At 38.4% G+C, this 16,469-nt stretch overlaps 2 protein-coding genes across 2 annotated transcripts; one reads left to right on the forward strand and one right to left on the reverse strand.

The window, feature by feature from the left end:
* Window positions 1–308: 308 nt before the first annotated feature.
* si:dkeyp-73b11.8 (boophilin-G2) lies at window positions 309–3,047 on the reverse strand. The gene is made up of 6 exons (XM_026365384.1): window positions 2,981–3,047; window positions 1,821–2,012; window positions 1,013–1,189; window positions 823–867; window positions 513–591; window positions 309–399 (listed from the first exon to the last, which is right to left on the reverse strand). Exons 1-6 carry the CDS (start codon window positions 3,045–3,047, stop codon window positions 309–311), a joined length of 651 nt encoding a protein of 216 aa, XP_026221169.1.
* A 1,234-nt stretch (window positions 3,048–4,281) lies between these two features.
* ca12 (carbonic anhydrase XII) lies at window positions 4,282–15,045 on the forward strand. Its single transcript, XM_026365385.1, has 10 exons — window positions 4,282–4,327; window positions 6,828–7,007; window positions 8,141–8,283; window positions 10,245–10,340; window positions 10,427–10,490; window positions 10,654–10,811; window positions 10,961–11,087; window positions 13,765–13,788; window positions 14,181–14,265; window positions 14,967–15,045. The coding sequence occupies exons 1-10, from the start codon at window positions 4,282–4,284 to the stop codon at window positions 15,043–15,045; spliced, it is 1,002 nt and encodes a 333-aa protein (XP_026221170.1).
* The last annotated feature ends 1,424 nt before the right edge of the window (window positions 15,046–16,469 follow it).

Below are 16,469 nucleotides of genomic sequence, written 5' to 3' on the forward strand. Positions count from 1 at the left end.
TAGATTAACTAATTGATTACCATTTTTCCAGCTCTATGGTGTAATAGTCTGATTAATTTCAGATTATATAAGGAAAGCACAGGATAAAAATACAACTAAAGAAACATCACTTTGCACTGATGGTGAAACAAAATACAAAACTGAACAAAAATGTTTTACTGGTTACATATTTCAGTAAAAAAATCTAAATTAAACTTTAATGTAGTTAAGTGTTGATATGTTTGGCATCAGGACTAGTAGAGTCACAACCCAAACAGCTGGTAGAAACACATGCTGTTAGATGTGCGATTTAAGGTTTACATGAATCCCTATGCCATTTCAATCCCCTTCTCATTAAGAGGTGACTCAGTCTGGGGCTCTTTACTCTTTTGTTGTGCCTTCTTCTTGGTGCTCTTCTTCCTAAAGAAGCACAATCAAAAATGTAATCAAAGGAGAGTAATTAACTTTCCGTAATGCTTATGCTTTGTCATTATTCTTTACGTTAATCTGTAGACTGAGATAAAACGACTTACTTTGACTTAACAGTCAAGACGATCACAGTTATGAGGACAGCCGTAATTATGACAGCAAGCACAACTCCACAGATGATTGCTGTTAAAAATGTCAACAGTACAACACATGAGGATTCACATATAACACCTTTTTATGCAGATAATGGCAACAGTTTGCAAACCTGATGTATAATATGAAAAAAAAAACAAACTAAATACTGATTGGAAAAGTTTGGATTAGTACGTAAGAAATAAGAGAGAATTAAAATTCAGTAAAACTTCCTAGCTTGTCGTGGCGTTTAGCTAAATAATACACTGAATGTCTACTTACCAATAGGAGTGTCTGACTCGACTTCCTCCTCTTCATCACCATCCACTTAAAGCCGAAACAATTAACATTCAAGCAATAAAAAAAACAAAATACATTACTCAGTAGTTTAAAGACACACATTAATATATGAATATGATCCACTGCTTCCTGTATATGTAGAGCAGCACATAACAGAGAGATTTGTGCTCACCATGGATTCCTGCACAGGTGGAGTTGCAGCGGAAATAGTCAGAAAACCTATTTCCGTTTCCATGGCATCCAGTATAGTAAAACCCTTTGCATTTGTCATGAATGGGGTCGTAGTAGAAGGACAGAAGTCTACCACTACAATCACCTGGATTTTTTTTTAACAGGCAGGCTTTGGATGCTGCAAAGAGAAAGCATCATTGGTAATGTTGTCATTGGTTGTAGAATGAATAGAATGTATGAATCATAATGCAATGATATTATACATTCAAATACAAAAAACTGAGATTGAAATATGTCTGAACTGTTCTGCTTTTTGAAAGCGTATTCATTCAGTTTTATCTTTAAAGGGTAGTTCTGCTCCTTCACCACTTGGTGGCATATTGCTAATACTCAATGCTGACCTGTCTTTCCTACCATCTCTGAAGGAAAATAGTAATTTGATGTAAAAAAAATAATAACTCTGCATTATTAACACACAGAATAACAGTAACACTGATGCAGTCACAATTAGTGCACGCTTAGTACAAAAATCTAGCTGAGGCCGATCACTCAAGAAGGCCTCTCTCTTTCAGTTTCAATCAGGGAGGCTCGGTGATAAAGCGCTGTTTCCTTTCATAGTCCTTAAGACCATAAAAGTCTATCTCATAGTCAGTTTGTGTTCCAAAGTCCTCAGAAAATAGCTGGGGCGAAGACTACTTCAGTCTGGGTTCATTTATCATTTTGCATGTTTCTAATTGTGTGACACCGGTTAAACACAGTGAACTATTGCATAAATCCTCTGATACTATAAATTCACAAAGTCATCTTACCTTCTGTGGGGTAGGTCGCATCTGCATTGGCAGAACAGTTTCTTATGCAATCCCTTTCAGTTTGAAAACGGTTCTCATTTCCTCCTTCTCCTTTGTATATGAAGGGATTGCACAGATCACTGATGGGATCGTAATAGAGGGCATATAGGAAGCTTGGCCCTTTACCTTCATCATGAGTCAAACGACAGAAATCTGTTGGATATTAAAAAAACAACTAAATTAGATACACAAAGTCTAAAAGGATTGCTTTGTTTTCTAGCAATTAATATACTGTATTTTGGTCACAAGTACCGTTGGCTAATCATTAACGAATACCATCAATCTCTCAACTAATATTTAACCAACCTCATCACCAGAGACCCACTCCCTCTTTTATGACAGCAATAATAAAAGTCATTAGGCACTTTTTCAGTCCTCCCGCCTTCCATATATTCCACACAAGGGAAGTGGCTTCAAATAGGTCTTTTATTCAAAATGCGCTAATATTCCCTTGCAGATGATCAAAATTTCGGCCTCCCTGAGAATCTTCGCAGTAGTGAGGTGAGACAAAGTTGCAGGAAGACGTAGTTTTAGCTCATCATGTTCATAACAATCAGGCTCAGACAGAAATGACCTCAGTGGTTAAAAGTTTAGAATTATAGAGGAAGGAAGTGTCCTGTCAGCTTAGCACAGTCATTAGCAGTGGGTAAATAACATTTCCAGAAGAGTAAATGGAGAGTAAATACCATCTTTTCATTTTGTTAGTCACAGGTAAAGGCAATTATTGTTGGCTTCAGTCACATGTTATAGCATGAAGATGAAGTCCATAGAATACTATTATATCCTGATGAGAGAAACAGTCTAGACTTGTGTGACAAAGCGAAAATAATTTCTATGAAGTCTATTGGGTTCTCATTAGACTGAATGATTTTGTAGGTGAACATAATGTGTCTGATTTAGTTTCTCTAGTCACTAGTTAGTCTACATTTTACAGACAAATTAGGTGCCAATGGAACCGCCATGTTGGCCTCAAAGGGCGGTCAAACTAAAAGTTATAATACAAAAAACACAAATCACCAATGGACAGTATGTATAAAGCACAATATATATTTTTTAAAACATCAGTGCACAAGATGACTCTTTGCGGTAGGAATAGTTTAAAGAGAAATAGTTTAAAGTACCTGGAGTAGCTGAAGAGCTGACGTGGAATGCAGCAAAAAGAATCCCCAAAAACAGCAGGTGCTTCATCTTACTGCTTGTCTTGGTGCCGTCTCCTCTGGAGTGAATGAGTTAGTGACGGTTGTAATTTACAATGGGAGTGGGTTGTCATTATTGACCTTTGGACTGTTCCCTAATGCTGACACCTTCAATCGAAACAAAGTTACCCTGTGGAGCAGACATCTTTCTCTTTTTATTGTAGGCCAGAGGTTCCTGATTATTAGATAAATATGCAACAAGAAGGAACAACTTCCAAATACAGCACTAAACAGCATGTCATAATATCACTATTGTAGAGTTTCATGTTTGAAACATCTCCATAATAAATTAATAATAATTAGGGGTAGGTGAGCATGGTGAAAAACAGTTGCACTTTGAATAGGTTATTTTTTCATTTGAAATGTTAGGGAACCTGTTGAGATTTATATACCATAAGCAAAATTACCTGAAGCAAATGTAACCTAACCTTTTGCAGAGAACTTGACTGGAGACCTTTTCATTTATTATTAAATTCACGTCCTTCCCTGCCCAGTTACTCTCTCTTCTTACTGTGCTATTTTAATTGAAGTAGTCAAGTCAGATTTGCATTTACACTGTGTAACGTTAACCTTCAATATGCAACGACCGTGATCATAAGAGAGCAGTTTAAAAGGAAAAAAGGACGCTCATCACTTCGTGCGCGCTTCGTCTGCCGGAGCGGATCCGAGCTTCGACTTTCTCCGGTGGAGGCTGGTTTTGTTGTTGCTCTGACGTCACTTCGAGCCACAATGAAGCTGACAACATGAGTATAAAAGCCGGTTGGAAAGCTGGTGCTCCGGTGCTCCAAACTCCTGCTCTGCACTGGGGCAACGTCAGCCTACCGCACTCGAGGGAGAGCTGAGGGGATCATGATGCACTTTGTGAGACTGACAGCTATTGTTTTACTACAGCTGAATTTCTTAGCTGGACTGCATGGTAAGAAAATAAAAGTAGACCTTTCATGATGTACATGCTCGTTGATGTGTTTTTGCGGTTTGTGTAGTAAAAACAACAGAAGTAAAAAGAAGAGGATTGGAGGATTTGGAAGATAATTGGGCCCTATAGCAGTTGTAGGTGCTGGAGCAGGAAAGATGCTTCAAGGCAGCTGTCACATGGTCTTTGTGGGGAAAGAGGGTGCAATGTGACCATCCAATAGTTTGGATGCATTATTTCAAACTGTTTTGTTTAATGTATAATCTACTATTGTGCAGCATTCAATGTGTGTCTGACTATTATAATATATACAATGAGCAACCTCTTTTCTGTTTCAGGTGCCAAGTGGACGTACAGTGGTAAGTCTCAAAATATTTTTCACTTCCTCACTAATATTACAAATCGAAAACAACAATAAAAACAAACGTGACAGCTTTTTGCCACTTTGTGTTATTGTAGAATTCCTCACTTCATAAGTGGATGGCTGCCTTTGTCTCATGCCTCTATGCGCAGGGGTTTGTGAACCGTGACTGTCTCTTACAAAAACTGTGCTCAGAGCTTGATCTCTTCACATGTGTCACTGCTTCCCAAAGCTCTGTTGCATTCAGGGACTGAGTGTAGGCAGGTGCAGCACATCAGTATAATATTTCATCATAACTTATTATGACAAATAATTTTGACTGCTGCAGTCATTGCATAAGCATGCTGTAACTTTATGTGCACTGTTCACATTGTACATTAAAAATGAATAAAAAAATGAAATTACACCTTTTTAACTTAGGCCTGTGAGAAAGTCTGGTCCAATTAGTTTTTATTATACTGTTGCAAAGACTTGGAAATAGATGAGATAGTGTAGTATCACATAAAGATAGAACAAACATGACTACAAAATGTGTGACGCTGATAGAAATATGAATTTTCTATAATATCCTGTGTATTAGAGCAGGACAGGTGGATAATCATGTGATTTACGGTAAAGGAAGGTGCAGGATTGTCCATGAATCCAACAGTTTCTTCAAGAAGTAAAGTCTGCTCTATTGCTTACTGTAGACAGCCTCTGTGTAACAATGCATTTCTAGTCCATTCTTTTGTGCAACATAGCCCCACAGCTGTTCATTTCCCATTCATGTGTTAATTTAGAAACTCAAAAAAAAAAAAAAGAGAGAAGAAAAATTAGCAAACAATTGAAAACCAGGTTGGTACAAGCAGTAACTTAATGTGGCAAAATATTGGACTTATCCTGTGCTCTACAGCTCCGTGCAAACATAAACAGTTGGATTATTTCGCAAATGCATAGAAAACTATTTATACATCAAGGGAACACTAAATGTATTAAAGGAAAAAACATTAATTAATTATAATTGATTTATAATTGTTCATAGAGTCATAGTAACAATAATAATAATAAAAACTTCTCCTTGGTGCAGCATGCACTTCATCCTCACTTTCAGCGAAACCCTCGAGAGTCTTTGACATAGTGGTCAGTGGTCTGAAGGGTTGGTAGCACTTTCTGTTGACAGGGGCACAGCTGAGTCATACGATTTATCTCCACCTCAACACTCCACCCTCTGGCAAAAGACAAAACAGTGAACCTTAACATGAGTGTAAAATAAATGATGTTGATGATGACTGTTACAGTCACCGCTGATGTCATGCTAAATGTTTTACTTCATAGAAAGCCTACATTTTGTACTTTGTACATTCCCTTTACATGAAAAAGGCCCCACGTGTAAGACATTACCCACAGTCGTGTATGTTCTACAGGACAAGGACTGCCAAGGGGCCACCAAAGGCCACTGAAGGCCAGTATTAAAGGGCAGGCTGGGGCTAATTAAATCAGCAAATGAAGTGGACACTGAGTAATTATAGCCATAAGAGTAACTTTCTGTCTTATTATAGAGAGGGTTTGCGTAGACTGAACTTTTGAGTCTTGCTTCAAACAAGTATTGGCTGATTTCACAGCTTCCCTTGGTGCCTTTTGGCGTGTCCCATACAGTCAGTCCACATTTGTCTGGGAAGTGACAGTCGGGCTGGGGGAAGACTTCATGCTGCATCATTCATATTTAACCACGGTCAACTGGCAAATGGTGGATTTTAAGATGGTTTCTGGACAGATAATGAATTAGTGGCAACCATGCCGATGTGATGAGAGCATTGGTACATTCAGAGCATTTCATAGCATTTTCTACTCCATTAAAGTTATGTTAGATTCAGATTTGGTTCCATTCATCACAAACTATTTGCCTATATTTAATTTATGTATAGATGTTTTTATGATATTATAGTATGCATGCTAACACTTCGGTCAACACATTTAAGGAAAAAAAAAATCAGAAATCAAAAGCTTCTTGATTTTCTTTTCAATGTATTTATTTTTCCTATTTTTTTTTTTTTGTTTAGCATTACTTCAAGGGACAGGGCGCCTTATTGCCTTTGCAAACACGCTGTTGAGAAACACCCTCATGCAGCTGAGGTCACTGTAAAATGCATGGCTTGATCTGCAAATGTGGCCATTTTTGTTGTCCTGTGCTTTATAGAAACCTTTCATTTGGAAAGAGACAGTGTTCTCACTGGCTCTCGCCACAAACAACAACGTGGTTCTCACTCCTGCTGCTTTAGAAAGGGCCAAGAGCGAAGCCACTGGCCTCTCCCATGCCGCATTTTAGATAGATAATAATACTTCACTTCCATTACAGATAAAATGTTAGTAGACTTGCCTTCTTTGGAGCCTTTGAAGTCATCCCCTATTTGGTGTCACACTGAGGCACAGTTTGCTCATTTGCCCTTTAAAAAGTTTTAACATTTGAAAAGATGTGGAATGAATCCCGCTGGTAATAACTCACACTGATACTGTTGCAGGGCCAGAGGGAGAGCACCACTGGCCTAAACATTATCCATACTGTGGTGGAGCGTTCCAGTCTCCAATAGACATCACGTCAGAGATGCTAAGGTTTGACCCAACTTTACGGCCAATTGAGGTTCAAAACTACAACCTATCACCCAATGAGCAGCTTACTCTTGGAAATAATGGACATTCTGGTGAGTATAAATCATCCACATTATCCACAAAACATAACAATACTTAAAATGTAATTTGTACTATAAACAGGTAACACAACTGTCAGACTGAGCAAATATTTATTTACAAGTTCTTCCAATCAAAGTGATGCACCAGTCCACCAAGTGTTCATTAGAGTACATTGACCAGGAGGGAGGCTGTTCTTTCTGTAGACACTTAATTTCTGAGTCAACCTAAAGAAAATGACAGGAGGATTTTCTTTCTACATCGGCCACAGCAATTTTCCATAATCACTCTCTTATTATCTTAGTCTTACTTTTACCCAAAGAAAGACCTTCATGTTTGGACTGGGAAAAGATGAGCAGAGATTAGTCATGTGTTCTGCCTCTACTTGGTCTGATGCAGGTTAACAAAAGAACTGAGCTTCAGTTTAATGCTTGATATGTATTTATGAAACACTCTAAAATTCTATTGCTAAATATAGCAATCACAACAGAGACAAAAATGCCTACGTGTCACAGAGAGAATATTTTGATCACCATTCGTTCTGTTTTGTTTGAAGGTAAGACATAGTCATAGTGTCAGTTGAAGGAAAGTTAGGTCAAATGTCACTCTAAAATGCTTAACTGGTTTAGTTTCTTTTATGTGTTGCTTTTGGCAGAATGTGGAAATTGCAAAATATGAGGAATTTCAATGACAGCTGCTGTATAGCTGAACATGCATGTAACATTTGTGGTGTAGTGTACAACTGAATTAATATCTGTGTAAGTAAAGTGTTAACCACTGACAGTGCAAACAGACAAATGCTTATGTGTGCATGCCTGGTGGGCCTTAACGCCACAGGCTGAGTGGCATCATCAGCCTGACGTGTGTCTAAAATAAGCTGACAGAGGTCTTTCACTTATAAACATTCATCTTACACTGACAACAATGTGGGAAGCACCCTGCGTCACTCCACCATAAAATATCTGAAACGTACATAGCCACACAGCTCTTGCAAAAACACTATGACAGTACAGAGCGGGTCACAGTGACTTCCTCTGTTTATGTAAAGTTCTGTTTGATCATATGATACCCTGATGTTAACTCAAGTAACGTCTACTCTGTTATATTATGTTTGCTGGGATTTCATTTCATTTCTCTTGGTCCACAGTACAAATCTCCCTGCCCCACAAGATGCACATCTCGAGCCTGCCTCATCATTACGCTGCTGCTCAACTTCATTTCCACTGGGGTTCCTCCAGCAGACCGTCAGGCTCAGAGCACAGGGTGAATAGTAAGCAGTATGCAGCAGAGGTAATGAAACAAACAGCAGACACATAAAAGTAAAGCAAAATAATTTACCATGTATCAGCCAGTTGTAGTTAATAGTAGATAAAAACTAGTTTTAATGTAGATGCAGCTCAGCTGGGAAAGCAGTCATCCAAGAACTGCACGGTCAGTGGTATGTTGAAGTGTCCTTGTGCAGCACAGTGAACTTCAAGTTGCCTACTGTGCGTCTAAGTGTTAAGGTCACTTTGCATTGTCATTTAGTTCACTGCACATTATATAAAGTTATTATTAAATATCTCCACGTTGACAACATTAAAATGTTGTATAAGTAATAATGTAATGCACAAGTAAAACTATATCAATAATTTACAGTTTGCTATATGTAACACTGCTCTTTTGCATGGGTACTATGAATACTTTTACTTTTCTTCCACCACTGGTCACCAAAAGGTCACTAAATGGTTAGTTTGAAGTTTGCACTTTTCTACTGATCTAAATATTTATTTTATTCAGCTGCAGCATCAGGCCAAAGCATCTCTGGCTCCCGACAAATGATTTAATACTTCATGACTTAAATGTTTAACATTTGACTGGCAGAGTAACCAGAGTCACTGACGTTCTTCAAAGCTTACAGACACTGATCAAGCTGAAAGTCCTCTGCATCTGCATGTTAGTGTTCCAGTTTTCTGTCAGTGTGGCAGACTTGCATCTACCCATCAGACAATGCCAGATACTGCTTATTGAAAATATTCTACTTTATTGTGCAATTGACTGTAGAGTTGTACAGTACAATTGAATCCTTGCATAAACACTAATTAAATTCTAATTAAAGAACATTTTTGACAATAAACATTTTGTGACATGACAGTTAAACTCATAGTTGCTCTTGTGTCAAACAAATTATCCCTTTACCAAAGTCACTCAGTTACTTTCTTATACTGAAAGACAAAACCATAATGTCACACAGCTACAGTATGTAAAGTATGTCAGTGTGTTTTATTTTTGTAGGGTTTAAGGGGATTAGAGAACCAGACTATTATATGCTTTGGTTTTTAACCACCTCTGGAGAGGAGTGGCTGTCTGTACTATTTAATGTGTCAAGTCTTGTAAGCAGTTTTCACACACCACGTTGCTACTTTGGTACTTTGAGTAAGGCAGACGATTCTTAAGTCTTAAAACCTCTCTTTAAAAAGTCTTTTTTACAATATAAACAAAAATAGAAGTCTTTTTATATAATCTGCTGTCATTTGAATTATAGTGGGTAGGAGCTGAAATGGTTACAACCTGTGGGCTTTTATGCGACCGTGCCCCAGCTGCGACAGAGCCACATATGAGGTGCTGTGGCTTGACCTGAGTTTCTGAGTGGACACGTTGAGAGCATGCATCTTTTCAAGTACCTCCAGACTCCAGAACCACAGATCCTTGATGACATGTTGTTTTTGAGGGGTGGCATGATGGGAAATTGAACATTTCCCAGAAATAGTGCATATGTCTTAAGCTTGATTCCTAAGCCAGAGCAATGACGGCAAATGCAGTTTCATCACATTAGGCTGTGGTGACCAACATATTGCACTGAATAAACAGTGCCACTAAAACAGCTGATAGTCTGGTATTTACAGTATTTATGTGCTGTAAAACATCATCCACGTCACTGCTTCATACATCGTTGGGGTTTCTTGTGTGTTTTTGTCCTAGACTTTGTCAACACCACTATTTTTTAATCCAATTACTTAAACACAGTAACTTAAATCAGTATTGGTAAGAGATTGATATCATTATATAATAACAACATGTAATTAAATGGTTGCGAAATACATTCGCATAGTCTGATGTAAGTCTTTTCTTCAGTTGTGGTTCTTATGGTTTCAACATAAACAATCTACATAATCCGTCCAGAAGGTTTTTTTTAACAATTAGTAGCCAGTTATTAGTCCTTTGTCAGGGGCACTATTCCTTTACACTTAACTTTTTTTTTTCTTTCTCAGATGCATGTGGTACACTTTAATACGGAGAAATACCCAAACATGTCCATGGCTGTAGATAAATCTGACGGCCTGGCTGTGCTGGGTGTCCTGATTGAGGTGAGACACTGTAGACTCCTGTCAGTGGGGACAATGATCTGTGAATTTATGTGGATCCAAACCATCTAAGTCTGTTTTTCATACAGGTTGGAGAGTTCAATCCTGCCTTCGAACATTTTCTAAAGTTCATTAATGGAATCAAATATAGGGGTAAGCCCACATATATGTTTCTCTTGAGCAGGTTATTTTTTGCTTGTTTTGCCATATTAAATATAGTAAGCTATGAGCATCAATCTTTAAATTCTTTAATGCCTCACTCATGTGACCACTATAAATTGTCCTCTAAACAGTCATGTTCCTATTAAACCTGCAGGTCAGAAGGTGCAGATGCCCGGTTTCAACATCAGATCGCTGCTGCCTGCACGTTTGGATGAGTATTACCGGTATGACGGGTCACTGACGACTCCTCCATGCTATCCCAGTGTGCTGTGGACGGTGTTCAGGAATCATGTAACAATATCTCGCAAACAGGTGCTGCATTAATTCAAGTTCATTTCATTTAACAACGTCTGAAATGAAGTAATGTTAGATTGATGTTTCGGTCATTTTAACATAGTTTGCCCTTGTATTTAAACTTGATTGGTGTGTTTGGTTGGTGATTGGTTGTTATGTCTTCCCAGTTCCTGGCACTGGCAACAGCCCTTTACTCCTCCCATGCCCAGGACTCAGTCCCTGTGCCTCTGAATGGAAACTACAGAAAATCACAGGTTGTTGACAGCCGAGTTGTCTTGGTATCTTTCAAGGAGAGTAAGTATGGTTTTCCAGATACGCTTGCTTTGTTATTGGAGCATGAACGCAACACACACACATATAGATAAAATAGCTGCTGTGCTGCTTTAAAAATGGCTGAAAGTCAAGTTTGGATGATGTGGGGGCATCTTTTCTTCTGCAAAGCACATGGCTGTCACACAGACTTACTACCAACTCCTTAGTATCACCTGCTTGTAGTTCAGCTTGTCGGTTGATGTCATTCTCATCTTTAGAGTTGACTGACTCTGATAAGCTTGTTGGAGAGCAGGGCCACTTCTAAGACACAACAAATTAACCATTCCTCTGACATACTGAGAATACATGTGCAGGCCTTCAATTATTCTTTAAAGACTTACTTTTATGTGGCTGTCTGGTTTACCACACTGTATGGTATTTATGTCCATATACAGTAGTGTGGTATAAATGTGCATGTTTTCCTCATTTTCAAAGCTTTCCTTGCAGAACTATGCTTTTCTAATAGCACGTGTTTTGACATGGCACTGTGGAATCCTCTGCCATTAGCTTTCACGAGTGGTGTTTACAGTAGCAGGAAATGGCTTGTGCTTTTAGTTTAACACTGCAGGCGGTGCTGCTGCATGCTGTGCGTGAAGGCCCAATGTCATTTCAAGGAGTATCCCACGGACTGGGATGTTTAACAAGCTGTGATTGGCTCTGTGTCCAATGCAGGCAGAGGACTGCATGGTACTCTTACAGTCATATCTCCACTCACAAGGAAGCGAATCATTGAGCAGCTTCTCGTTGGCGACCTAGCAGACCTGGCTGATGAAGGACTCCATCAGCTTCTACCAAGTGGCTCAGAGAAGCTCTATGCTGGCAAAGGGAACGACCTCAAGGACGAGCAGAGTGAGCGTGTAGCCAAGTCCAAACATCAAACGTTAAATCCATCATTATGGAAGAAGGGCCAGACCAACCGCCCTGTGGGAACGACAGTGCTGGCTGAAGATTCACTGTGCTACGTCTCACTTGAGCAGAGAGTTTTCCGTCGGCTCAAACATTCCCACACTGAGAACCAGCTCGTTCATGCTCTCAGAGATACAGTTTTTCCTGAGCTCAACCTCAAGAGTTACCTGACCTGTAAGTCAGATTTAGCACTCCCGACTATCAGACATATCCTCCGTGGACGGCCGACAGATGAGGCTTTTGAGTTGAATCACTCTCTGACAAAAGCCTTGATGAACCAGAGGAAGACTTCGACAGCAATCAAGAAAAGCTTGCCAGTGACAAACTCCGCCAGTCTCTCTCCTGCTACTGTTTCCAGGAAACCACACAATCAGGGTGATCCACATCCTTGGCTTTTGCCAATGGAGTGGGAAGACTAGAGAGATTCTCGACATAGTTGAGACTCACATAATGTCACTTTTTAATAATTTCAGTTGTGTCCCACATTGAAAGAATAGTTTTTAAACCATGCCCTGTAATACATATTTATTATTAAGTTATTATTTCTGCTATGTTACATAGTTATAACTTATAGAATAACAGTGTAGTGTCAGTTAATTTACTGCAGTTGCTTTTTTTGCAAACTTATCGATATGCATGACTGTGCTCAATACTGTAAGTAGATTCTGAAACATTAAGTAAATCTGATTATGGAGATTTCAGAAAACCTACAGAAGTGAGGGAGGGTTACTTAATAACAAAAGGCTATAGGTCTGTTTGCACAATCTTTCTGTACTTTGCCTTACTTACTTACTCACTTACTTTCAAATAAATTCTTAGTAATTACTGCCGTGCACATAATAGAGGTGCAGCTAAGCGAAAATAACCTGTACTGTGTACTTCTTTTCAAGTTGCCATTAACAGTAAGTAAAGAAACAATTTCTGAACATAGGGAGATGTTTTCAATAAAAGCATTATACACAAAACATTTATGACAAATGTCTTTGCTATTGTATTTTCACTTTGAACTGGTACTATTACTTAAAAATGTATTTTCTTTGCCAGCTTAGATATTTGCAGGGTCGCACAAGCTTGATCGATGTCCTGCACACACAAGAGAAACCACGGGAAAACAATGTGGAAAGAGACTCAGGCTGATGTTAGGATAGACGGTTACTGCTGCTATTGAGATACATCTGAGTTTATTTTTTATTTAGTGTGTTGTGTCTTACTCATGTCCTCCAAGGATCTTGGTGGAACTCATGTTTTAAGGAAAATGTTAAACTCCTGGAATTTGAAGAGTAATGTTTATAATATGTCTGTAATAAAAAGGTCCATACATTTACGTATATATGGCATGATGTTTAACTTACAATTAACAGTTTAGGCAGATTTATCACTCTTCAAGTTAAAATAACGGAGGTAAGACAGAGTTTTAAACTAGCTAAAAGTGTGCATGTAATGAAAAACACGACCAGGGGCAATACGCCTGCAGATGAGATGTTTACTGATACTGTGTTAAATAATGCTGTGAGCAGGCTGCCGAACACGAACCTTAAAAAGATGAAAGAACCTTGAAAATGATCATGACTGAGTTTCGGTCGTGAAAATGCTTGTTTCTCAAATAACAGACAAAAGTATAATTAAACTGTTTTCATTTTCTCTCACAAAGCCCCTTAACACTCATTTTCCTCCGAGGTACCAAATCTGAGGCGTCTGCTCCTCAGTGGATTTTATTTTCATCTTCATTTCTCTCTTTTTCTTTGTTTCTCAGCTGAGCTATCTTGGATGAATACTGGTATGTTGGACTTTCTTTTGTCTTTTGTTGTCTTTATCTCACATTTAGGCATTCACCTTTTATCGGCCACAAATGTCTTGTTTGCTCTTGTGGATTTTAACACATAAGTAATGTAGGAATTAAAGAGACACTTTTTCTGTGTTCAGTTAACTGGTTAATAAGGAAAGACGATAACTGCTATAACATCAAAATCATTGCTTTATAGGTAGTCAATAACCAAACTAAACCATTTCAGGAATAAATGTAGTATAGCACATCATTAATTTCCTTTTAACCACACACACATATTGTATTTACACAAGATTGCATACCAAATGATAACATGGAGAAAAACATGCAAGATCCTATTTATCATATAATGCTTTCTGCTTCTGTTGCTCCGTGCTCTGCAGGTTTACTGGCTCCCATACTGGTGGGCTCGGCACTGGGACTTATTCTCATTGTCTCATTAGTATGCTGTCTGTTAAGAAAGAAAAGGTAAGCAGAGGGTAAAAACAACAAAATAAGACCCAAATTATGCTTGTTGGTCATAGTCTTTACACAATAAAGGAATGATGAAGTTTATAGGGGTTGTGTCCTCATTAGTTGTGTTTTAGGAACCTATGCTTACTTGTGTTTTAGGAACCTATGCTTACTTGTGTTTTAGGAACCTATGCTTACTTGTGTCACTCCTATTTATTTGGTTAGTTAATATTTGTTTGTTTGTTTGTATTACTCAAGATGGGTTGGTTGCACTCCTGCATTACACAGTGTAAAATTGATCTTTTCTGGAGAAGATAATTTTGTCATTTCTTCCTCCCTGCTTCTAAAGTAATTACATTTCTTTACAGTAAAATAGCATCATCATCAGCAGCAGTTCTCTCTGTTTATACATGACTGGCCTCTTGTGCAAAAGAAATGAGCAGTTGTAGTGAAAAATGTGGACAAATTAAGAGTTGCCAGGGAAAATAAGAAAGCACTAGCACTTTAAATTGCCTACATCACTTCAACATCTTGCTCGTACTGTATATTATGTAACTAAATGATAAACATTATCTGGATGGCAAAACAAACCTCAGCGAGACACACTTGATGGCCACCAGAGAAACCTACAAGTGAAAGGAGAAAGCTTCATTCGAGATCGCAACTTGTGTGAATTTTCAAATATAACAAAACTCTGTGGGTCTCTTATTTCATAGATCTGCTGTGGAACAGGACAAAGGCAAAGGTGTTGGATACAATATTGGAGAGAGAGACGAATATGGCTCGAGAGTATAGATTATTGTCCAGGACCTTGTTTCAAAGGAATTCAAAAGAATTTCAACAAGACCATGAGACCACTGTCCTTTTGCACGACTTGCACGACGATTCTTTATTTGTGCTTTTGTCCTATGGGTTGGTTTGGACATTTTTGGAAGCATGCAATGTTTAAGTTGATTTCATGAAGTTTGCATGCCGCTCTGGGGTTTAGGGAAACATTTTTTTTTCTCAACCCACAGTTTGGACTTCACATGCTATGTTGTGGCAGGAAGAACGTAATAGGCCACTATGTTGGATGTGTAAAACATTGTTTTATCCTGTAGGACTACTTCCTCAGAGCAAGAGAAACAGCTGTCCTCTCTAATTCCCCTTTATTTATGTGACATGAGAGTCTAGAGAAGACCTTCACATAGATGCCAGAAGGCCATAGCAGAGCCGGTGAAGATCATAGGTCAAGTCGGACCACAGCACCCATTCCCTTGGGCTGTCCAAACGTGGTGGAAAGCCCAACCACAGTGCAAACAATAGGAGGATAGGAGTCGACAGCTATCCCTGATGGTAGAGAGGGAGAGAGGGATGGGCTATGCCACATTTCCACCAACCCTGTACTTAGAGTTGCTCTATGGATTTTATAATAAAAGGGCGCTTAGCTTCATGCAAACTCAGAAGCACACAGCGCCTTCCCTGTGAAAAATGCTGAGAAAAAAAGGCTTTTGTGTTTTCAGGGTGGACGTGGGCTGACCCCTAACCTATGTTAGCCACTCCGATCACAAGACTAACTCCCCAGCACTCATGAGTGAACCATAGGATTGCTGAAGAGGTATTACATCACCACATCCTCAGCCAGTTTATCATCTTTTCTACCTTTATTACAGTGTATACATACACTTCCTTTGGCTCAATTTAGATGTTCTTCAATTAATTTTTTGTATATGTGATGTTAATAAAAACTAGTCTAGTTCAGCACCTTTCACCTTTAGAATGATTTAACTGGGTATGTGATAAAATGAGGAAACTGTTGAACAGTAAAGCAGCACCGAGTGAACATTTCTCAGCTGTGGTGCACTTGATCTTTTGCAACAAAGTGTTATTTGTCCTACAACAAAAGGCCTTTTTTCCTGCTCATTGTGGCTTGTGGCCTGATTTCACTGTTGATATCCTGTTCCCATATAAAAAATATGTTAACTTATGTACTTTTCATTTGTGACATAGTGTTTTTTTTTTGGTTGTATTATGTTTATAGTAAATGTCAGCAACTTTTATCTTCATTAGAAATAAAAATATGCATGTGTCATTACATATCATATCATTTTGACTGCATTTGTAATTGGATTTTGTAATTCTTAATTACTTGGCTTTTGTTTGACAGTAAATCAGGTTACTGGTGAATACCTTTAATTAAAATAAAAAAAATAATAATCACCAATTAGATGCACTAAGAA

This window comes from Anabas testudineus, chromosome 6, assembly GCF_900324465.2.
Source record: "Anabas testudineus chromosome 6, fAnaTes1.2, whole genome shotgun sequence".
Taxonomy (NCBI): domain Eukaryota; kingdom Metazoa; phylum Chordata; class Actinopteri; order Anabantiformes; family Anabantidae; genus Anabas; species Anabas testudineus.